The sequence below is a fragment of the Bubalus kerabau genome, chromosome 3, assembly GCF_029407905.1.
Source record: "Bubalus kerabau isolate K-KA32 ecotype Philippines breed swamp buffalo chromosome 3, PCC_UOA_SB_1v2, whole genome shotgun sequence".
In the NCBI taxonomy this organism is placed as follows: Eukaryota; Metazoa; Chordata; class Mammalia; order Artiodactyla; family Bovidae; genus Bubalus; species Bubalus kerabau.
The window spans coordinates 9,377,621-9,400,677 of record NC_073626.1 but is presented as its reverse complement, the minus strand read 5'-3'; the positions used below and the strand labels follow the sequence as shown (position 1 = coordinate 9,400,677).

Sequence of the window (23,057 nt, the reverse complement as noted above, 5' to 3'; positions counted from 1 at the left end):
TTAACGTATTTCCTGGTAGAAGTCTGTTGCTATTAGGTAACTAAACAGTAATCTGGAGATGATGTAAATAAATTTTTGTTTTCTCTTTTTAGAGTGCGTCAGTTTATAGAAATGGTGAATGGTACAGATAGTGAAGTACGGTGTTTGGGAGGCCGAAGTCCGAAGTCTCAAGACAGTTACCCTGTTAGTCCTCGACCTTTCAGTAGTCCAAGTATGAGCCCCAGCCACGGGATGAATATCCACAGTTTAGCATCGGGCAAAGGAAGTACTGCACATTTTTCTGGTGAGATTCAGTCTTACATTATCTTACAATTTTTACCCTTCTTCATGATTTTGAACAAAAATAAATTAAAAAAAAAATGTAGACATTTCTACCAGCCATTTTGCACATTTGTAATTTGATCTCAAGAGATTCTAGAAGAAAAATTGTGGGCGAGTCAGATTCGTGTGTTTTTGGTACCAGAAAGTAACTTCAAGATGAGCTGTTTCTAAGAGTGGGTTACTAACAGATCTCCATAAATGAAGGGCAACATTCGAGTTTTGTCTCTAGAAGTCAAATCAGAGATATCTGGTAATGAGAAGGCAATGGTGTGTTTTAGTTAAGTATACATGTAAAGGCAGTGACGTGGCCATGGTGTCTGAAGCCCCCGACCCCACACCCGGCTCCCGGCCGGGCTGCCTCTCCCTCCTCCCTTCCCAGCCCGGCTGCTGGCAAGAGTCAGGTCTGCCTGTCCGCTTCCTCCTGGACTCACTGAGGCTTTTGGTGAGGCTTAATTAAAGTTCTCTCCCTTCTTGGCTTTTATGACATCTTCTACAGATTTATTTCTGGTCCTTCTCAGTCTTCTTGCTCTGCTTGTCTCTTTCTGTTTTTCCCGAGGTCTTACCTTTCCTCTGTATGTTTAACTTTGTAAAACCCAACTCAAATACTGTTTCCTGTGCTTTCACAGAGTAGAGCAACACTTTTGCTGTTTCTTCCTCAACACAACACCTTTCTGCGTTGCTGCCTGTCAGCTCGTTCACATCACCATCCTGCACAGTGTGTGGGGGTCTCCTGTTTGTGTCCTCAGTCGGCGCCCCTCGGACACCGTGTGTCCTGTCAGGCTGGGACAGATCCTTGGTCTTGCTGTGTGCTTACGTAAAACGGGGTTATGGTAACACTGGGCCTCATGGCAGGGATTAAATGAGATGCATAATTAAGCCTTCAATAAATACAAGAGGAGATTACAGCTCACAATTAAGTATCCTGATGTTCTTTCGAAGAAGTTATCCACTTGTTTTCTATTTAAGTAGTCCACTGACTTTCCTACATTATAAAAGGTTTATACATCATCAGAACATGGTAGATCTGTTGCAGCCTGATGTTTCTTTTTTTATAAAGTGTCTGTTCTTCTTTTCCCCCCAGGTTTTGACAGCTGTAGTAACGGTGTGATACCTAACAAAGCACATCAGGCCTACTGCCCCAGCAAGCACCAGCCGTGTGGCCTGAGTGTACCGGAGCTGAACAGCTTAAACTCGTCCAGGTCGCAGCAGGTCAGCAGCTTCACCAGGTAATGAGTCCCCTGGCGTTGGCATCACTGTGAGCAACCCCGGTTACGGGTGGCATCGTCTGAAATAATTTGGAAAAATGGAGTTAGATGGCCACAGTGGGGGTCTGCGGGAATGAAAGGGTGAGGAGTCAGTTCCCTGGTGCTGTCCCTTCCTCTTCCGCTGCACCCCTCTCCCTCTGGAGGGGTGACGAGGGCAGATCCAGGCTCTCTACTGCCTTCCTGCCACCGCAGACCCCTACGGTGGTCACAGAAACGTCATTTGTTAATGTTTCCAAGTTAAGTCACTATGGTGTATTTAAGCTCTGGAATTGACATATGATACATATACAACTATTTTTTTCTCAACTATTTTTTTCTCTTTGTGTGGGTTTTTCAGTGTGAGGAGTGTTTCCTGAGTTGCAAATAACTAACTTTACAAAAAATATTTGTTGATGAGAACCTACCTTTAATTTGAATAGCTTGCATATAGCAGATAGTTAAGTCATTTAGTAAACATACAACACAAGGAGAGGATTGAAAACTTGCTGGGTGTCAAACACTCTGCTGCTAGTGTGGTCTCCACTTGAAGAGCTTTGAGAGGAGAGATGTTCCCGTCATGGTACTCTGACATACTCAAGTTTCTATTCATGAAACCTAAAGGTTCGTGAAATATAACCATTTGAATTAAATGCTAGTGTGTGAGGGCAAGTTCTTATGGATTTTTATCAATTTGATTGATGTTGGTTTGGTCTTAGAGCATGAATTGAATTGATGGGTCACACTGCGTTTTGGCTGAATATGCATCAGTGCAAAATTCCCCCATTGAAGGAGACAGCACCTAATGTTTACAGTGAGTCTCAGTGTAAATATGATTCTGGAGAAGTGCATGTAAAAAATCTGTATTTATAAATTTGGAGATTAATCAGAATTTCCAGGTTATCTATTACAAATGACAAATATGTACTGAAATAATGGTATTATGTGGTACAGTTGTGGAATCCACAAAAATGATCCAAGAACAGCAGTAGAAAAAGGGATTGTTTTGCTGAGGAGGTCAGGGTAGGCAGTGGAGACGACACACTAAAATATGAAATGAGAATATCGTAGTAAAAATTTTGTATGGAGATGTAAACAATTAAGCCTTTACATCATACTTTATAGTATTTATTAACAGTACTTAATGATTATTAGACGGTTCTACCATAGTTTGAAGGTAGGATTGCAGTTACTTTGTTGAGTTTTTTACTTAAATATTATGCTCATGGCAGGAAGTTGCTAAAGAGACCTGTAATTACCTGAGTTGAGGGAAGCAAGCTGAACGGAAGGGGTTGATGACACAGCATCCTCTTCTGGGTGCAGCTTAGAAGAAAGTAAGCTCTTAGACTGCCTTAAACTGTTAAGCAGTAAGTTATTTTCTAGTTGGTAATGGCTTTCCTTGTGACAGTGTTGTGAAGTAGGCAAAGATGGTATTAACCAACTCTGAAAACCATTTTACAGATGTAGAGCTGAGTGCCAGAGAAGTAAATGGCTTTTTTTTAAAGGTGAAAATTAGTAACTAGTAAGTTGCAGAACGATGACTACTTCCCAGGATGTCTGACCTCTAGACTCGCGCTTTCTTCATTAGCCTCCCCATGAGAAATGCTCTTCTCCCCACCTCCTTCTCCTCCATCCCAGATTCTACTCAAGCTGTAAAATTCTCCTTCAGTTGTTAACCTCTTCCAGGATGATTTCTTATCAATTCTCAAATCTCATGAAGATAACTACACCAGCTTTTCTAACTGACGGCGATGTGCTGGGGCCACGCCCTGTCCTTATAGACCTCTGTGTCCTGTACCTTGATGGTCTTACGGACAGAAGTGTGTATGCACCCACTCACCCAGGCTGGAAACCAGTGGTTGCCTTTGCTGGCATTATGCATAAAGTGCAATTTTTGCTTCTCTGCATTCGATTTTGTTGTTGTTGTTGTTTTCCTACAAATGAATATACATTGCTTTTTTAATGATAAATAATCGTTTTTATGTATTTAAATATTTTCTAAAGTTTCATCAAGTGTTTCCTTCTGGATTGTATAATCATTACCTAGATCTTCATAGGAGAAATCTGGAAGGTTAGATATTGTTGCTTGGGGTGTGGATGGAATGAAGGGCAAACGTTGGCAACCTCAGCGTGGCCACTTAGAGCTGTTGGCACGTGTTAGTCATCCAGTCAGTGTGAAATGGGCGAGTTGGAAACACCTTAGGTATCTCCAAAACAGCATTTCAAAAATTCAGACTCTGCAGTAGGTTTAGAATCTTCAGCCAATAAGAAAGTCTGTCAGAGAAAAGTAGTGTTGGGTTCTGAAAAGGGCTGAGGGATGAGACTGAGTAGTTGTTTTTTGTGTTATCACTTACCTTTGAGAAGGAGTATAATTTTGAGTAGTAAGGACAAATGCCCAAACGCCAAGACTGTTAGAGAAAAAGTAGTCTAGAAGCAAGCTGAGTATGAGGGCAGGGAAAGAGGCAAAATGGGGTGGGTCCCAGGAGCAGTTTGTTTCGTCAGGGAGGTTTTTGCCTTACATGCTTGGGGCAGGGAGGGTGGTATTTTAGGGCAGGAGTTGATTAAATGAAGTGCAGATCTAATTCTGAAAGATAATGGGAAATATGTGCTGAAAAATGATTTCTCCATAGTGATAGGAAGTCTTAAAGCCACTGCATTTTAGTACATGTATCTTTTTCCTTCCTTATCTCCAGGACTACAAATTCGTTAAAAGTTAGCTGCATCTTTGGCTTTGAATACATTCAAGATTTAACTAAATACCTTTTTTCCAGATTGCTGTTGCCTTATGAAGTCAGTTTTATAAGTAGGCTCTGTAGTTGAGTACTAATTGATATTAAACTAAGCTGCAAGTGTGCTATTTCTAAAATTAGGTTTGTTTTTTCATTTTCAGTAATGATGTAGACATGGAAACAGATCACTACTCCAATGGAGTTGGAGAAACTTCATCCAATGGTTTCCTAAATGGTAGCTCTAAACATGACCACGAAATGGAAGATTGTGACACCGAAATGGGTCTGCAGTGATATTTCTTACGTTTTTAATAAAAAATGATGACTACAAGGTTATGTTTTTACTTGTACTGATTCACAGCTGATGAACATAAATCAGATTTAAAGATGTGTGTGCCATTGGATTTGATAGTAACATATTCTCTTAGAAGTCTCTGAGAGTGGATTGCTAGAGAGAGTAGAGTCTAATTTTTTAGTATCTGGCGTTTTCTTTGCTGAACTGTTTCTGCACAACTGCAGGGCTCTCAGTAGCACAGCAATGCGAACTTAACTAGTGCTCACTGTCCTTTGAAAGGATGGGTAAGGCTGGAGGTACAAAACGTTTGTGTACCTATTTCAATATAGCCAATATAGATAGGCCACATGGGTAGAGATGATTTAATAAATTCTAATCAAATTTTCTTTAATTCATTTAACCTGAATATATGCGACTATTCATAGTTCAGTGCCTGGCAGGTAGTAGGTGCCTCTTTTGACACCCTCCCTTGGTTCCTTCCCCCTCAAAATTATGTGGCTGAGAAACATATTAGCGTGCATAATTTTACTTTGTGGACAACTTCTGTAGTAAATTGTGCCATAAAGTTAAACAAGCAGCAAACGTCCCCATCAATTGGAGAGTGCAAATTACTGAAGCTTATAAATTTTTATTTGATTTTATAATATTTTTATATTAAAGGGAATTTATTAAAATTGCTAGAAACTATTTTATAAATGCAAACTTAATATTACTTACACGACCACCTTGTTTAGGATCATGTGTTCCAATGTGTAATTCACTCTTTCAAGCAAGGAGTAGGACTGAAAGGCAGCCTCGTTTTATCCTATCAGATATTAGCAAGCAGCCTCAACATTCCAAGAATAGTTTGTGTCTAGGGATAAAGAGCAGGAGTTCTAGAGCCGGATCACCTGGATTTGAATTCTGCAACTGCCACTTACTAGCTGTGTAACCTTGGGTGAATTACTCAGGAGCTCTTTGCCTCAGTTTCTTCATCTGTAAAATGGGTGTAATGATAACTGCCTGTAAGTGCTTCATAAACATTAACTGTTACCGTCGTGATTAGTGATTTATATATTGTTAACTAGTGATGTACACTTTTTGCATTGTTGATCAGTGATTATTGTCAGTCAAGATATATAAACTGAAAATTTTTTTCCTAAAAGTAGTGTAATTAACCCTTTTGATTAGGTACAGTATCGCCTGTGTTTTTATTGGAGTCATTTAGATTATCTTACCTTCAGACTGCTCTATGTCAGTTAAAGTAGCCTGGGAAGTAGTTACTTTTTCCTTTTCTTTTTTTGCAATGTTGCTATATTTTTAGAAAATTGTGCTTAATTTTTCATAACATTTTCCTTGAGACATGTACATCATAACACTGAAAGCTTGTCACCTGACTTTCAACTCCAAGCTAGATAGATATTGGATCCTAGACTCTTGAGCCCTGGAGAAAGTATTCCTTGTAGCTACAAGGTTCTGTATTATAATAAATTAAAAAGAAACTGCATATTTAGGTAAAATATTAGGAAGTAGTTACTATATGAAATGTTCAGAATGTTGTCAGCAGCTTATGTTTGTTTCTCCACTGTCTCCCAGATGTAAGGTAGTGAAATGCCTGTCTGTTTCGCTTACAGAAGTTGATTCAAGCCAGTTAAGACGCCAGTTGTGTGGAGGAAGTCAAGCTGCCATAGAAAGAATGATTCACTTTGGAAGAGAGCTGCAAGCGATGAGTGAACAGCTGAGGAGAGAATGTGGCAAGAACACAGCAAATAAAAAAATGTTGAAGGTAAATTTGTTTTCCCTTGAAAAGTTATAAATGTGTGGATGAAACCAGAATGTCGTTTTGTGAAACACTGAGCAGTGCTGGGGTTACTGTTGGGAAGCTTGGACACGAGCTCCTCCCTGGCTTCCTGCCCAGTCGAGGGTGAAAACGTGCGACGGGGTGAGGCGGCCAGGCTCTGCTGGAGAAAGCGCTGGATTTCAGGAAAACACGTAGGTTAGACCCCGGTTCTGCACTTCCCAGTGTCATGCGCCTCTTATCAACTTGCTTTCTTAGTTTTATTTTCTCAGCTGTAAAATTGGCAGAGTTATTAGGAGAAATGTGAGTATGCTGATCAAACTATACATGTGAGATGTTTTGATTTTAGGAAACGTTGCTTGGGGTTGCAGCCAACTGAATGTACGATGTGTGGCCTTTGTTTTGATGGTGGTTGGCGAAGGCGTGGCTCGTCTTCCACGAAGAGTGAAGACACATTCTCAGGTCTCCTCTGGATTGATGCTGCGCCGGGTGGTGATAACGGGCAGAATGGGAACACTTCAGGTAGTTAGCCGCAGCTCTGTGTAGCAGCTGAAGGTGGAGTTTTGCCTCCCTTAAGCCAGCGCTGCAGTCAGCCAGGGGTGAGTTTTTCCAGTCACAGCAGTGCCCCCAGCCCTGTCGGCTGTGAACAGGAACCTAGCCGTTGCGGCCCTGTGTTTTGTTTTGTTTGCCCTGCATCAGGTTGGGCTCGGTGTCAGTTTGTTAAAACACTTTCTTCTCAGTGTTTTAAAATAAGTCCAGAAACTGAAGGAGAAATGGCACATGGTGGCGTTGACACCGAGACTTTGGGAACTGAAGGAGAGGGCGAGCCTTGGGACTCCCGCCATCCCTTCCCGAGCTGAACTGAGAGGGCCGGTGAGCAACCGACTAGCACTAAGTATGTGTAAAGTCAGGGGGAAATAACCGTCCCAGCTTCCTGCACCAAGAGCTTTAGTACAGCACCTGTGTAGGCAGAATGTACCTCTCTAGGAAGGTTCAAGAAGCCGCTTTTACACTTCCAGTAAAAAGGCACGCATAAGTGGATTTATCCAGATTGCAAATTTTCATCATTCTGTTAGGTTGGTGCAAAAGTAATTGTGGTTTTTCATTGTTGAACTTTGCCATGTAATACTGGAATACATTCTTAAATAAATGTGATTGTTATACATCATTTTAATGCGCATTTCTCACTTTGGTTTTTTTGCTAATTAATGATGTTAGACAAAAAGAAAATGCGAGCGATTTTTTTCTTTGAGTTCAAAATGGGTCATAAAGCAGTGGAGACAACTTGCAACACCAACAACCGCATTTGGCTCAGGAACTGCTAACGAGCATACAGCGCAGGGGTGGTTCAAGAAGCCTTGCGGAGAGGACAAGGGCCTTGAGGATGAGGAGTGCGGTGACCGGCCCCTGGAAGTTGACAACGGCCAGTTGCGAGCCATCGTTGAAGCTGTTCCTCTTAAACTACATGAGAAGTCGCCAAAGAACTCAGCATCGATCATTCTATGTTCATGTGGCATATGAAGCAGATTGGAAAGGTGGAAAAGCTTGAAAAGCAGGTGCCTCTTGAGCTGACCGATAATCATAAAAATTGTCATTTTGAACTGTTGTCTTCTCTTATTGTATTAAACAACAACGAACCATCTCTCGATCGAATTGTGACGTGACAAAAAGTGGATTTTATATAGACAGCTGGTGACAACCAGTTCAGCGCTTGGACCAAGAAGAAGCTCCAGAGCGCTTCCGAAAGCCAAACTTGCCCCAAATAAAGGTCCCGGTCACTCTTTGGTGGTCTGCTGCCCATCTGATCCACTGTGGCTTTCTGAGTCCTGGTGGAAACTGTTACATCTGAGAAGTATGCTCAGCCAATCGATGAGATGCCCCCAAAACTGCCATGCCTGCAGCTGACATCGGTCAACAGAATGGGCTCGGTTCTTCTCTGTGACAACGCCCGACCGCCCGTTGCACAACTTAACACTTAAAAAGTTGAACGAGTTTGGCTACAAAGTTTTGCCTCATCTGCCATCTTCACCTGACCTCTTGCCAACCAACCACCACAGCAAGCACCGCAGCAGCTTTGTGCAGGGAAAAGGCTTCCACAGCCAGCAGGAGCAGAAGATGCTGTCCAAGAGTTTGCTGAATCCCAAAGCATGGATTTTTATGCTGCAGGAACAAACAGGCTTAATTCTCGTTGGCAAAAATGTGTTGATTGTAGTGGTTCCTACTTTAATAAAGATGTGTTGGAGCCTCGTTATAATGATTTAAAATTCACCATCTGAACCAGCAGTTACTTTTGTATCAACCTAATACAACTTTGTAGAATCTTTTCAGCTATCAACAGTGCTAAGAAACTTAACTTCTTAGGCTTTATTATCGCTTCCTATATCCAAAGCTATCCATCTGGGAAGCTTCCTTACTAGGTACTGGGTTGTTTTAGGACAGTGGTTCTCATCCTTTTTGGTATCTAAACCCTTTAAAACCGATTAAAGATTCCTAAAGGGCTTTTGTTTGTATGAGTTATATTTATTGATTTTTATGTACTAGAAATTAATACTAAAATTATTAATTCACTTTAACAAATCATTACATGGGTATTTTTCATAAAAGTGTTACTTAATCTTTCTAAAATAAAACAATGAGAGAGCGGCATTGCTTTACATTTTTGTAAATCTCTTTAATGCCAGGTTTGATAAAAGGTAAGCTGGATTCTCGTCGCTACCTCTGCATTCAGTCTTGTATGAGCTCACACATTGTGTCGCCTCTGGAAGGCCCCACTGGGAGAGTTGTGAGGGAATAGGAGTGAGAAAAGAGCCAGTACAATCTTAGTTTAGTATCAGGAAAATAGTTTGGACCTCACTAGAGCCCATGAAAGGGTCTTGGACTCTGGTTGTCCCTGGAGAGAACTGATGTTTTAGGAGATATTTTGGAGATAGGAAATGTTTTTTTAAAAAGAACTCGTAGACATTTTTACACCAGGTCATCTGTTTTCTTGTTAAAACTTTATGCTAATTGAGTATCCTTTTATGTAGTCCCTTTGAAAATTTAACATTTCACTCCATGGCTTATTCTTGATTGTAATTTGTGTGAAGCACAGAAAAGGGCATTACATGGCCTGTTCTCAGAGATACTCTTTGATTATATGTTGAAAGAAGTAAAGAGGTAATTTATCATCTAAGGAACGTGGTTGGCTTTGATTTTGTACCTCTGACTTCCGTGCAGATGCTGACTACTGTCTCAGCATTCTGAGCTGCTTCTCACCCTCCCCAGGCGTAATCTCCTCCCAGGTAGACGTAGACCCGAGTGACTGACCCAGTGGTGTCTCAGCACCTAGGGGACAGAGCTGGAGGATTTGTGTTGGAGGTGGACACAGAGAGGACTTTTGTTTGCCTTGGTTAAGAAGGATTAGAAATTAGTGCTTTTTTCTTTTATTCTTCACTTCAGGTCATGGGTAGCTGAAGTGGGTTTTTTTATCTTTAATTTTTTTTTAATTTGCACAGACTTCTGAAGCGTATATACGTATGTAGAGAGAGACAGAGTTAGTAGAAGCTGAGGTGAGGTTTACCTAAGTGGCCAAAGGGCCCCTGGTGTTCTGCTTCTCCTCAGTCGTGGAGTAGCAGGCATGCGGCAGACCCTTGGAGTAGCCCACTCCCCGGGGCTCGGGTTGGGGGTTCCTGCTGCACCAGGGCTCGCTTGACCTTTTCCTCATTTTCTCAGTCTTCCTTTCCTGTTTTCCTGTTGTCTTTGTTTTTCTTGCTTACCTGCCTGAGTCTGCCAGTGGCTCCCGAGAGAGTGCCCTGAATTGTTCAACAGCTGTGTATTGAACCTTGCAGAGCGGAGCGTCAAGCGGGAGGGCTGGGTGGGTCAGGTTAGAATACTCAGCCCCAGGCTGCAAGTAGCTCTTAAATCTCATAACTGAAGCAGAAATTGAATCATTTAGGCGCATGCTACTGAGAAACTGCTACTGATTTTAAGCCAAATATAAGTACAGTTTGAGAATCCTACCTAAATGTCGTATTTCCCTCAAATTATTTCCACTGAGGTAATTTTTTTTCTAAAATAAAAAGTAACCCATAATACCATGATATTTTACAGGTATTTTCCGTTGCCTGCCTTAAATGCATGGGCATATATTAATATTTTGTCTGGTTGGTACTTGTGGTTATCCTATTCCGTGTTGCACTTACTGTCATAAAATGTTTCCAGCTCCCAGGTGGTGCTAGTGGTAAAGAACCGGCCAGCCAGCGCAGGAGTCACGGGTTCAGGCCTTGGGTCAGGAAGAGGCCCTGGAGGAGGGCATGCAAGCCACTCCAGTGTTCTTGCCTGGAGAATCCCAGGGACAGGGAGCCTGGCAGGCTACAGCCCATGGGGCCCCAAAGAGTTGGGACACGACTGAGGGACTAACCAACTCCTATTGCTATACTGGAAAGAATTGAAGTTTTCTAGGGTGTTTTAGGGTCTAAGCTTAGACCCACGGCTCCCACCATCCAGGGCTTTTCTCTCCTCTCAGCCTGTGTCTGGCTGCTGTGTGTGACACAGCACACTCTGTTAGTAAGCAGTACCCCGTGCGTCACTGCTCACACATCTGCCTTCCTCCCAGGACTGTGAGTCCTTGGAACAGTGACGAGGCCCTGGTGATCCCTTGGTCCAGTAAATACTCATTCAACTGTACTGAAAATATGGGGCCAAAATCTTAGACTTTTTTGCTTGTAATATTTAGATTGGTAATTGAAAGAAACTGTTTTTACTAAAAGAAGTACAGGAAGTACTAGCTGTGTTGGTAACCTCTCACGGCCTCAGTTTGCTTCTAAGTGAAGTGAAGTGAAAGTCGTTCAGTCCGACTCTTTGCAACCCCATGGACTGACTATACACCTCGTGGAATTCTCCAGGCCAGAATACCAGAGTGGGTAGCCTTGCCCTTCTCCAGGGCATCTTCCCAACCCAGGGATCGAACCCAGGTTTCCCACGTTGCAGATGGATTGTTTACCAGCTGAGCCACAAGGGAAGCTTCTGAGCCACAGTTTGCTTCTAAGATAGGCATAAACATCTGGCTCCTAAGGTTACTGTGAGGATTAAATGAGATGGTACACGTTAGCCCTTGAAACACTGCCTTGCACAGTGTTAGCGCACAGTAAGTTACTACCATCATGATCTTTTTCTGTTAATGTTTTAAATACCAGGGGGTGTAGACAGAATGGTCTTGATGGGAGATTTGGGACTGCAGCATCCCGCCTTTCAGGGAGCAAGTCAGGATGTAGATTCAGGAGCATAGTCTTGTGCTTAAGTTTTATGTAGTGATTATTCCTTGGACAGACTCTTCAGTCTTTTAAAATTTATCTGCGCTATAGGGATCGCAAAGATTTAGACACAACTGAGCAACTGAACTGAGCTGAACTGCACTATAGGGGTGGCACTTCATGAGATGGATGTGGGTAGGGTGAATCAAGTCTTGAGCAAAGCTCAGTCTTTAGGAATAGTGATTGATCAGTTAGCTTCACAGGATAATCAGATATCAGTACTTTCTCCATGAATAAATTTGGATGGGGAGGGAACCAGAAACAATATAGTAGCTTTGTGGGATGCAAAAGATACTTAAGTACTGTGAAGCAGGCCTTGCAATCAACAGGTATGTGAAGTCTCTCCCCCCCCCCCCCCCCCACCTGTGTATCCAGCACCTTGAGTACTGCAGGGGATCAGAATAGAATAAGTTCTTCAAAGAACTTTCATTAATAGCTGGGGCAAGAGGTCTAATGTGAATGAAATGCTCAGCCGTATAGAACAGTAGATGGGGGAGCCTGTGTATTCCTGTTGTCAACCCCAGACCACACAGCTCTGCTTAATGGGCAGTTCTTCTCTAGTCGCCACAACACAGAGGCCAACTCGGATGAGAAGGGACAAGGACAGACTTGACCAGGAAGCCTTCTCCCACTAGCAAGATGACTCAAGGGGTGCTGGAGCAGTTTCCCTGGAAGATAGTATTCTTCAGGAATTTGTCTTCCACGTTTCAGTGACCGGCGTTTTGAGTGTTGTTACCCAATTCACTGATTTAGTTTCCTCAGCACTTCTCCACGTACCCCATGTGAACCAGGAAAGTGTCCTATGTCTAACTGTCTATATCTGTATCATAATATTATTCTGGATTGGGCTGTTGATTTCTGGCAAAACAGTAATTTATCATTCATTGAAAGATTAGCGTGAACTGACATGGCTAATTTCTTTAGCTCAGTGAGTCCTCATAAACTGAAATAGGACCTCTTATAATCCGTGATGTGGGGGGGGGTGTGCTCAGTCGTGTCCGACTCTTTGCGACCCCATGGACCATAGCCCTCCAGGCTCCTGTCCTTGGAATTATCCCAGCAAGTATACAGGTTGCCATTTCCTCCAGGGGATCTTACTGACCCAGGGATTGAACCTGCAGCTTCTGTGGCTCCTGCGCTGGTTAGCGGATTCTTCACCACTGAGCCACCTGGGAAGCCCAATCCCCATTGTACAGATGATGAAACTGATACTTAGGAAGGTGGTTCTTGCCAAAGGCTACACTGGTGAGGCAGCTCCGCTCGAGGCCGGCGTCGGAAAGGTTGTAGTTCTGTCCTCCACAGAAGGACAGGAGCCGTCGGCAGAAAAGCATGCTGCATGTCAGTTACTTCAGGAGGGGCAGTCTAAAGATGGTTCCTGAAGGGGAGCTGGTGGTTTTTTTGATCACTGAGTTTGAGAAGACATCCAGTAAGATGTGTCCAGTTTCCCCCATCTGTTTTTTTAAAAATATATGGCAGGTCATATCCTTTTAACGTCACATTCGTATCAGTGGTCATTAATTGTAAGGCATCTGAATGTTTTGTCTTTAAACAGTAGTAGCCCATTCCACAAGACTGAGTTTTTTCCGTTTTATTTCTGTCCTATATGTTGTGTAGGTATAAGTGGTGGATGGTGAAAATGGGTGTTTGTAAAAAATAGGAAAACAGATTAGACTTTGCTGCATAATCTAGTTGTTAAAAAAGTCGCATATCACAGGGGTAAATGAGTTTAAGGGTTAATTCAGTGCCTTAAGGTGTACTTGTAGTCTCTCAAGTTGAAGCCATAGTGAGCACAGACACTGAACTATCTGACTTAATCACATTGCTGTTTTCAACAGGATGCATTCAGTTTACTAGCCTATTCAGATCCTTGGAACAGCCCAGTTGGAAATCAGCTTGACCCAATTCAGAGAGAACCTGTGTGCTCAGCTCTTAACAGTGCAATATTAGGTAAGTGAAGCCAGAAAGCACAGCTTCAACCAGTCTCTTGAGTATTTGAGACAGTATTTGTGCTGGTATTTATCCTTTGGTAAAATCTTAAGGGAGATGTTTTCTACATTAAAAAAAAATTACCTCACAGTATAGAAAAATTCCTGTTGTCTCAGTCCCAGATTAAATGGATTCAAATGGAATAAAAACAGTACATTGGGGTGTATCTTGTGCTGTCTAGAAAACAAGTGTCTGTGTGAGTGTGGACTCAGCATTCCTGACCTCAACTGCCGTGCCCAGGCTCGCACCACGCTGAAGACGCTGGCTCGGGGCCTCCCGGGGGCTCTTCAGTGCTGTCAGCCCCAGCTCTTGGAGACGCAGGCTGTGTGCAGTAAAGTTCAGATTTAACTACATGCCCTTACCAGGTGAAAGGGGGAGGGGGGAAGAGCAGCAATACGTAGGCTTAGCCAGGGGGAGCCCAAAGTGGGAAACGGGGACTTGCTGTCCCCTGACTCGTGGCCATTCCTGTGAGCAGAGTGTGGTGCTTATAAACTGAACAGATGCTCTTTAAGTGAATTCAGTGACTGCACATTTTATGCATTTATATATAAACTACATTGGGTTGATTATTTACATAAAAGGACATTTTAATATCTGGGCAATTTTCTCCAAAGGGAGTTTGGATGAGAGTGACTTTTCACCTTCCATTTTAGAGTGTAAGTCCTCCAGAAAAATGGTCTACCAGTTTGGTCTGTTGTGCTGTCTGGCCTTAGGCTTGGGAGCTTTGAGGAGCAGGTGAGGCACAGGTGAGGGCAGGTGAGGCACAGGTGAAGGCAGGTGAGGGCAGGTGAGGCACAGGTGAGGGCAGTGCGCACGCAGTCAGTGCAGGCAGGAGACTGGAGCGGAGGCCAGGGCTTAGATGGCTGGAATGCAAAGGGAGCGATTTCGAGTTCTGACATGGGGGCCTTAATCTGCTTCTTTGCCCTTATATAAAGTTCATTATTAATTAATTGTGTTGTGGCTTAATACTGAAGTTTCGGCGTAGGAATTGGTATTGTGTTATAATTTTCTCACATTTAGAATTTGTATGTAATACTGTGAACTTTCTTTGGTTAATATACAAAATTAATTTAGTTCTACCGGTAAAAAATAAGTATACTCAGTAGCACTGCTAGGATTGTAGGGCAAATTATAGTTTACTGTAACTGTCTTTTTGAAATGACTATATTATAGGTAATCATGAAGCCCTAATTGCTTTGTATCTGGGTAACACTCAGACCCGAAAAGAATTTTTGAAGAAAAGTGACCAGTTTTCATATGACAGTTAAGAATCGTGCATTCTCCAGGGGAATTAAAATTTCAAGTAGTCAATTGCTTAGGACCATTATCCAGGAGATAGATAGATAGATAGATAGATATATTGCCCTAAATTATGTGGTTCAACTATAAATAGTGCTTGAAGTTATTAAATCTATATAATTCCTGCAAAAGAAATGACAGGACTTGAACTGCTGTGGGTGTATGTGTGCATGTTTATAAATACTATGCTGTATTATAGAGCTTCAAGTCTCAACAGTGCTTCAAGTTACATTACTGGTACGTAATGCCTGCAAGTTTTGTATTCCAAAAAAAATCTAAAGGACAGTTATAACTGATGTGCCTTCCTTGGCCAAAATAAAACTGTAACAATGTGCTTACCAACCCAAAGAGCATTCACCACTGTGCCCTGGAGAGGAGTAGGTGGCCTCTGTTGGGCCGTATCCCCAGAAAGAGGAAGAATCCATCAGTGAAACTTCACTGAAAGCCTGGTGCCCTTTTCTCTGACCTTGATCAAACCTTGATCAAACTTCTCTGACCTCTGGTGCCCTTTTCTGTTTGACCTTGATCAAGCAGAAGAGAGATACTAAATGTTCCTTACTCCCCAATGCAAACATTAGAAAGAAATTACATCATTCCCATCATAGTAAATATGAAAGTAAAGGTTTTTGAATATCTAACAAAGTCTTAATTCTGCAAGAATTTATTACTACTTGAAAACCCAGTGAGCACAGTACCTTGTCAAAGTAATGTCCAAGGCGTTGTTTGCTTAAAAACCACCTTTGCTACTTAGCTCGTTAAGTACAGTACAGGCATTGGTAATTTTGTAAGCAATGCAGTATTTTTGTGATTGAGAGATGCTGTTTAAAATGTCTTGCTAATTGCCGTTTCCACTTTTAATCATTTTTCCTCAGAAACCCACAATCTGCCAAAGCAACCTCCACTCGCCCTAGCCATGGGACAGGCCACCCAGTGTCTGGGACTGATGGCTCGATCAGGAATCGGATCCTGTGCTTTTGCCACAGTGGACGACTACCTACATTAGCTATGCATTTTCGGAGCTCACACTTACATTGTGGCATATAGACAACATGGAAGTAGACCAGCTCTGCTGATTTGAAACTTAGATTTTTTAATTATGTACTGGGGACAGGTTTTTGTCGCTTTACATTGCTTCCTAGTTTACAGCATGATGCAAATGATTTTCTAACTTAGTGTTAGGAGCAATTATTTTCCATCTTTAGCCTCTTAGTTGTCTAAGAGTTAAATATTACTGAATTCCAGACATTCAAATTGATCATCACAAATCCTCTAAAACAATTACCTAAAAGAAACCAAAAAGTCCTGCCTTCTTTGTTGGGGGGAGAGAGGGGGGAAGGAAACGGAACAAGTTGTGTTTGTGTTAGCATGTGGGTGATGTAAACTTCAAATTGGGAGGTATTCTGACCCCCGCTCCCATATAAGCATTCAATCAGTGTAACTTGCAAAATGCATAAACATCTGACAGTTTGAATTTATAGTGTTGGGAAGAAATCATTTTTAATGTGTACTGTAAAACTTGAAATACTCAGGAGCTGAGTGGATATGTTTGTTGCTACTTACAATCCCGACCTGTTAGTCCCAGTAGTTTTGTTTTAACATGGTCTTTCTCAACTTTGTTTCCTGTTTAACTACAGATGACTTCTGTTGTAGACTCACAAGTTGAACTGTTGTATTATAACAGTATTACATGTCAACAGTGTGGTTATGACCTTTATTTATATAAAAACCAAATATTTAGTCAATTTACTGTGTCTTAATTTAATCTTTGTACACCTTCCATTTTTAAGTGCTTAAAATGAGTACTATATTGCAATAAAAAATGTAGTGATATAATTAACCAGCCATTAAAAATTTACTTCTACAGATGCCAGAGTGTCAATTGAATTTATACATTAGGAACTTGCATACTTATGATTAATGTAAAGTTAGAACAAGTAAAATGAATGGTTGCTACTATAAATCTGAGCTCTGCAACCTAAGACTGCCTGGTATTTACTGGCCTCCCTGGATTAGGGCCAAACCTGATACTATAGGTGATACAGAAAGCAGGCAATTAATCTTATTTTCATAATCATCATGTGGCATGTGACTTGGCCACTTTTAAAGCGAACCCCCAAACTGGTTAAAAGTAAAACAGAAACAAGCTCTGCAACAGAATGACCATATCCTTTGGTTTGGCAAAGGTGTCTGTTGGCTGTGCACCAAGTCTTAAGCCTTCTTTTAAAAGGACAGATTATCCACACTTGGACACTGTGCTCTTCCACGTATTCTGTGAAATCTCGTCAGTGGCACCAAAACACCGGAGACAAACACATCCAAGAGCTTCAGTGAGGCTTTTATTGCCACACCGAGGGGTTGGGTTATACGCCAGGTGGATGAAGTGTGACTAGGTACTGCCCCTAAGAGACTTGAGATTCTTATAATGACTCTTCAGAAGGATTTATAAGTGATTTATTTTTTTTCCCAGTAAAATTACATTCTTAAAATAACTAAGTTCTATACATACAAAGTACTTGTTCTTCATCTAGCTTTGATTTACGTCTTAGGAGTTTTCATCTTTCTGATCATCCAGCGTTTTGTAAACCTCTTGGCATTTTGTTTTCTCTGAGATGCTAGAATAAAAGGTTTTGTGCAGTTAAGAATAAAGAAATAAAATTCCCAAGAAACAATAAACAAATTTCCTATATCATTAAAAATTGTTATGTGTACACATATACTGGGCTTCCCTGGTGGCTCAATGGTAGAAGAATCTGACTGCAATGCCCGAGACACAAGTTCAATCCCTGGGTCAGGAAGATCCCCTAGAGGAGGGCATGGCAACCCACTCTGGTGTTCTTGCCTGGAGAGTCTCATGGAGAGAGGAGCCGGCTGGGCTACAGGCCCTGGGGTCACAGGAGGTGGACACAGCTGAGCACACTTGCACATATGTACTACACTGGCCTGCTCTCTGAGCAACTTTCAAACAGAAACAGAGCCACTGAAGGAAAAAAGATATGCTATCTCCTTAACAAGAAACATTATTCAATAGATAAAACTCAGATTCAAGAGAATAAAGCCAAATCTTACCCCAAGTATTATTCAAAAACTGGGCTGCAGCCTTTTTCATCGGTAACCTCTTATTTTCAAGAGACAGGAACTTGTTTACTAGGAAAGAGGATTATCTGTCATTTTTTTTGTTTAATTCACAGAAAAGAAGAAAAACAGTCTAAGGAAATTACCAGTAGTTCTGTTGGTTCCAGGACCATATAAACAATTTTGTATGAAGGCTTTGGCAGCTTCTTGCCTTGAATCCCTCAAATCTTGATCTTTTAGCCTTACAGCCATGTAGCTTTTATTCTGGCTGGCGATCAATACAAAAAGAGAAAATGAGGCCATGCTTATTTTCAAAATAAAGTATTTCTGTTAGTTGATTCAAATAGTGGAGAAAAATCCCCCAATCCTAATTTTGTATAAGCACAGGTTAGATGATAAAACAAAATTATAGGGCTATTTTACAACTAATGTTTACATTTTAGTAGAGCAAATACTTTTTAATATAAATATCCAAAATGTTCCACAGAGGATCCAATCTGAAACCGCTACTAATTGAGGTAATACCCCCCTCAAAGGTCACCTTTACATCCTACACACAAAGAAGACTTCTTACCCAACAGTCTGTACTTTCTGCACTTTAGCTTTCTTAGAGTCACTTCCTTTCTCTCGTTCTTCATTTTTCTTTTGCAAATTAACTAAAAAATTGAGTTAATATTTCTCATTAGCATTTGTGCACAAATAAGACTATATACTGGAGTTTAAATATCCACTACACACCAATTTGTATGTGATTGTACAAAATAAGCTAAAATTTAAGGCTGTGCTCCCAGTGCAGGGGGCTCAGGTTCAATCCCTACTGGGAGAACAGATCCCACATGCCAGAACTAAAGGATGTGCATGCACAACTAAGACCCAGCACAGCCAGATAAATTATTTTTTTGAAAAAAAGAAACAAGCTAAAGCCCACCAGGCCTGTTTCCATGCTCCTTCTCAAGGTCAACAACATTTGCAAGTATCAGCAAATGCCCTTGACACTTAATGAGACGTTACGTAAATAGTTCATACCTTCTTTCAACTTTCCCGGTGATTTCTTCACACTAAGGGAAGAACAAGCAAAACACTGATTGGGATGGCCGAGAGCAACAAAGCCTCAGGTTATCACAAAATTTCAGCTGGTTTTACAAATAAGATAACCCCCTTTTACTACCACCATTCTCAATTTTTATCGAGCATCCTTAAAGACACTCCCCAATGCGCTGTCAACAACTCCCAATCAACAGACTGTACCAGGCTAGGAGGATCAGAATTTAAAATCTGAAAGTATATTAGTAGGCTTCCAAAGAAGCAGATTGTTGTGACTGATGGAGTTACAAGTATTTAAGAATTATGTAATACAGTATTTGAAATATGAAGTGAAAGGTGGTAGGCCTGCCTGCCTCACTTTATGTGGAGAGAGCTGAAAGGATTAATTGAACACTTCAGACACAAGAATGGAGACAGACAATGGTAGTCTCAAGAGGTGTGGTCTAATGGAGAGAGAGTCAAAGGCCAGAACACAATGAGATGTCTATACAGAAGTGGAAAAGCTAAACCTCGGGGGCAGTGATGGGATAGAGGGAATAAGAAGGGACAGGTGACAACTCGGTTTTCAAAGATGAAAGGGACTTTGCCACCATGATGTATTCAGAAACTGAGTAACTCTTTGGAAAAGTTCTTCTACGGAAAAAGAACGACTGTTCTAGCAGGGCTAAGCTAAATTTAAAGCAATAAGAGGAGACAAAGGGGAACAGGAAAAAAATAGCAAATATTTAAATTTAGTACAGTATAGAATCCTGATGCCATAGCACAGAGGAGAAAGAGGAGCTTTAAACATACGGTGGATGGCAAAGCTACTAAATGAAAAGGGGAACAAGGAGGGAAAAATTATGTGGCTCAGATGGTAAAGCGTCTGGCTACAATGCGGGAGTCCGGGGTTCGATCCCTGGGTCGGGAAGATACCCTGGAGAAGGAAATGGCAACCCACTCCAGTACTCTTGCCTGGAAAACCCCATGGAAACAGTCCACAGGGTCGCAAGGAGTTGGAGAGGACTGAGTGACTTCACTTTAACAAGGAGGGAGAACTAGGTAAGGCAAGCACGGGACAAGCTGAGTTTTAGGAGCCTATGGATAATAGACTAGTACTCCACACCCCACTAAAGATGAACTGCAAAACGCTTTCATTCACACCATCTATCCTGCCCCTAGTCCACTGACAGTGGCCACAGCTTACTGCAGGAACTCACTGAGATCAGCAACTCAGAAGCTAGAGCTACCCACGGGAACAACAAAAAGAAGAAACAGCCACAGACGGAAAATAAGCGGAACACTTCCCTCCACCTGTCCCACCAAATTCAAATATCTCCTAGGTAGCTTTTTAATTTAGACTTTAAAACTTGAGTTCAGACAAATGTACCAAGACAGCATTAAAACACTGTATGTAAACAATAAAACGACACCCACCACTTACCTAGTTTGTGAAGCTGTAGTTAACTTCTCTAGAATAGTATCTGGAAGGAGTTTTCTTTTCTTTAAGACGTTAAAAAAAAAAAAAATTCAATAAAAAGTAAGCAACAGGAGAACACGCCTTGAAGTGCTTTTGAAATTACCATTTTAACAAATAAATGATCCGAACACTGCCCTCCACTACCTGTGAGCTGTGGGAAGACTGGGGCCCAAGCAACTCAGAACCTACTCCTACTTCACTTGGAAGACGTGAAGGCTGGAAAGGGTGCCCGCTTTATTCCAACCCTCGGGTCACGTTATACACCGAGGGCAGTTCACAGGCACGTCCACCTGCGGCCAATCTCCGGAACAGCAGAGCGCGCGAACCAAGCATCCTCTGCACGGCCCTCCGTTTACCCAGCGCTGCCTCCTCACAGAGACCCAGGTTCACATAAACCACCTCCGCCGCGCGTCAGAGGAGGGTCTGGCTCTACTTCACCTCTTCCCAACCCTATTCTAAACTGGTGGACAGCGAGGAGCACTAACACGCCGATGCCAGTGCTGTCGGAAGAGAGCACCACCGGGGCTCTCCTCCACCCCGGACCCCTGCAGCACTGAACTCTTCCCCGAGCCGGCCCGTGAAACGGCCCCCTCTTTGCAAACCTCTAACCTTCTGTTCGATGAACAGTTCCTCGCGCCGCTTCCTCTTCTCCTTCAGAAGCGCTTTGTCCCTGGAAGAGACCGCGACGAGTCAGGGCGGGCGGAAAAGAGAAGGGGGACGGTTAGGCGGCGCTTCTCCCCACCGGCTTGGCCCCCGGGGCTCCGAACCTGCGCACCGTCTCCCGAACTCGCCGCTCCTCCTCCTTCGCTTCGGCCTGGGCGCTGGCGAAAGTCAGCTCCTCCGGGGCCTCGTCGTCGAGCTCGTCGTCCCCCTCCTCGTCTTCCTCCAGCGGCTCGGCGGCCGCGCCACTGCTGGGCTGCCCGAGCAGGAGCCCGTGCCCAGCCTCCTCTTCGGAAGCGGGCTGGCCCTCGTCCACCATCGCCGAGGCCGACGCCGGGGCGCGGGACGCGCGCGGCCTGAGCTGCACCATGACCCGAGCTGCGGGGACCCGGCGGCCGTCTTGACCTCTGACCCGGAAGCCGCACGCACGCGGTCAGTGACGCAAAGGGCAGGCGCGGCCGGGGCTCTGCCGCCCTCTGCAGGTTCGGAGGCCCCACCGCGCGGTACGGAGGCGCATGCGCAGAGCCGGGAAGTGGGGCGTGGCCTAAGGAAAGCGCCGGGCGTTCCCTTCCACCCGGCCCGGAGCCAGGATGCCCGGTCCCCGCCCACGGTTACGAGAGCCGGTGGACTTGGGGGCTTGTGTCCAGGCAGGGCCGATCCGTGCTGCTGCCGCCTTAGCGGGGATGCCGAGAGCGTTGTTGCTTGGATCCCCGCGCTCCTCGGGGCGGGCTGGTGCGGGTCACGCCGCCCGGTGCCCAAGAACCCGGGGACCTCGAGCCCCTATCACCCTGTCGCCGCCTCTTTCCGCTCAGTCGTATCCGACTCTGCGACCCCATGGACCGCAGCATGCCAGGCCTCCCTGTCCATCACCAGCTCCCGGAGTTTACTCAAACTCATGTCCATCGAGTCGGCGATGCCATCTAAACATCTCATCCTCTGTTGTCCCCTTCTCCTCCCGTCTTCAATCTTTCTCAGCATCAGGGTCTTTTCCAAGGAGTCAGTTCTTCGGATCGGGTGGCCAAGGGTGGCCAAAGTATTGAAGTTTCAGCTTCAGGATCAGTCCTTCCAATGAACACTCAGGACTGATTTCCTTTAGGATGGACTGGCTGGATCTCCTTGCAGTACAAGGGGCTCTCAAGAGTCTTCTCCAACACCACAGTTCAAAAGCATCAATTCTTCAGCGCTCAGCTTTCTTTGTGGTCCAACTCTCTCATCCATACACGACCCAGAGAGCCGCTGGGTCGATCTAATAAATTCGGCTTCCTCCACACCGCACTCCCCGTAAAAGTGCCATTTCTAAAGGAGGACGTGCGGCATAGCAGCGGGACCCCGTGCCTTGCAGTCCTGTTGTCACTGAGGAGAAACAAGGTGGACAGACCCACACGTACATCGATCTCGGCACCAAGCGTGCGGTGTGACAACCTCGGCCGCCCTGTCGCAGGCATCCCTGCCCAGCCCCCGGCCGCTGCCAGTTCTTTGTCCGCACAGACTCTCTCCCTCCAGACTGCCCCTCCCCGCCCCCCTCCCCCCACCTCTCCCCCCCCCCACCTTTAGAACGTGAACTCAGTGAGAGCAGGGACCCCCGCTTCCCGGCTGTGACCCCAGGACCTTGCCCAGTGACTGCCCGTTGCACCTCCACTAAGTGACCAAAACCCGGGTACCGTGTATTTTTATGCCCCGCCCCGCCCCCACTACACCTATTTCATTTCTTAGCGTATGTGGCCATTCGGTAATCTTTGTGTTTATTTTCTCCCACCTGCTCAGCCAGTAAAGAAAACGCCTGCAATGCAGGAGACCCTGGTTTGATCCCTGGATTGGGAAGATCCCCTGGAGGAGGGCTTGGCAACCCACTCCAGTGTTCTTGCCTGGAGAATCCCATGGAC

At 43.7% G+C, this 23,057-nt stretch overlaps 2 protein-coding genes and 1 long non-coding RNA gene across 3 annotated transcripts in view; 2 read left to right on the top strand and 1 right to left on the bottom strand.

Moving 5' to 3' along the window:
- The window catches only part of RANBP9 (RAN binding protein 9), a 72,602-nt gene extending 55,797 nt beyond the window's left edge, over positions 1 to 16,805 (top strand). The window contains exons 9-14 of the mRNA XM_055570631.1: positions 93 to 283; positions 1,403 to 1,547; positions 4,453 to 4,574; positions 6,200 to 6,351; positions 13,490 to 13,601; positions 15,812 to 16,805. Of these exons, the coding sequence (XP_055426606.1) occupies positions 93 to 283; positions 1,403 to 1,547; positions 4,453 to 4,574; positions 6,200 to 6,351; positions 13,490 to 13,601; positions 15,812 to 15,942 (853 nt within the window). The 3' untranslated portion in view covers positions 15,943 to 16,805. The remainder of the gene's footprint in view (positions 1 to 92; positions 284 to 1,402; positions 1,548 to 4,452; positions 4,575 to 6,199; positions 6,352 to 13,489; positions 13,602 to 15,811) is intronic.
- Positions 16,806 to 17,369: 564 nt separating this feature from the next.
- Positions 17,370 to 21,635, bottom strand: NOL7 (nucleolar protein 7). The gene is made up of 8 exons (XM_055570656.1): positions 21,282 to 21,635; positions 21,124 to 21,184; positions 20,479 to 20,537; positions 19,038 to 19,069; positions 18,586 to 18,667; positions 18,158 to 18,279; positions 18,006 to 18,083; positions 17,370 to 17,551 (listed from the first exon to the last, which is right to left on the bottom strand). The coding sequence occupies exons 1-8, from the start codon at positions 21,542 to 21,544 to the stop codon at positions 17,475 to 17,477; spliced, it is 774 nt and encodes a 257-aa protein (XP_055426631.1). The 5' UTR covers positions 21,545 to 21,635; the 3' UTR covers positions 17,370 to 17,474.
- LOC129645441 (uncharacterized) lies at positions 19,973 to 20,475 on the top strand. The gene is made up of 2 exons (XR_008711325.1): positions 19,973 to 20,096; positions 20,217 to 20,475. It is a non-coding gene; the product is annotated as an uncharacterized LOC129645441 (long non-coding RNA).
- Positions 21,636 to 23,057: the final 1,422 nt, after the last annotated feature.

Excerpts from the sequence above, each read along its gene's own strand:
- NOL7 (XM_055570656.1), bottom strand. The coding sequence starts at position 21,544 with ATGGTGCAGCTCAGGCCGCGCGCGTCCCGCGCCCCGGCGTCGGCCTCG. Across the intron at positions 21,185-21,281 it reads GTTCGGGAGACGGTGCGCAG|GGACAAAGCGCTTCTGAAGG; the intron begins GTTCGGAGCCCC and ends GGTCTCTTCCAG. Across the intron at positions 20,538-21,123 it reads AACTGTTCATCGAACAGAAG|AAAAGAAAACTCCTTCCAGA; the intron begins GTTAGAGGTTTG and ends AACGTCTTAAAG.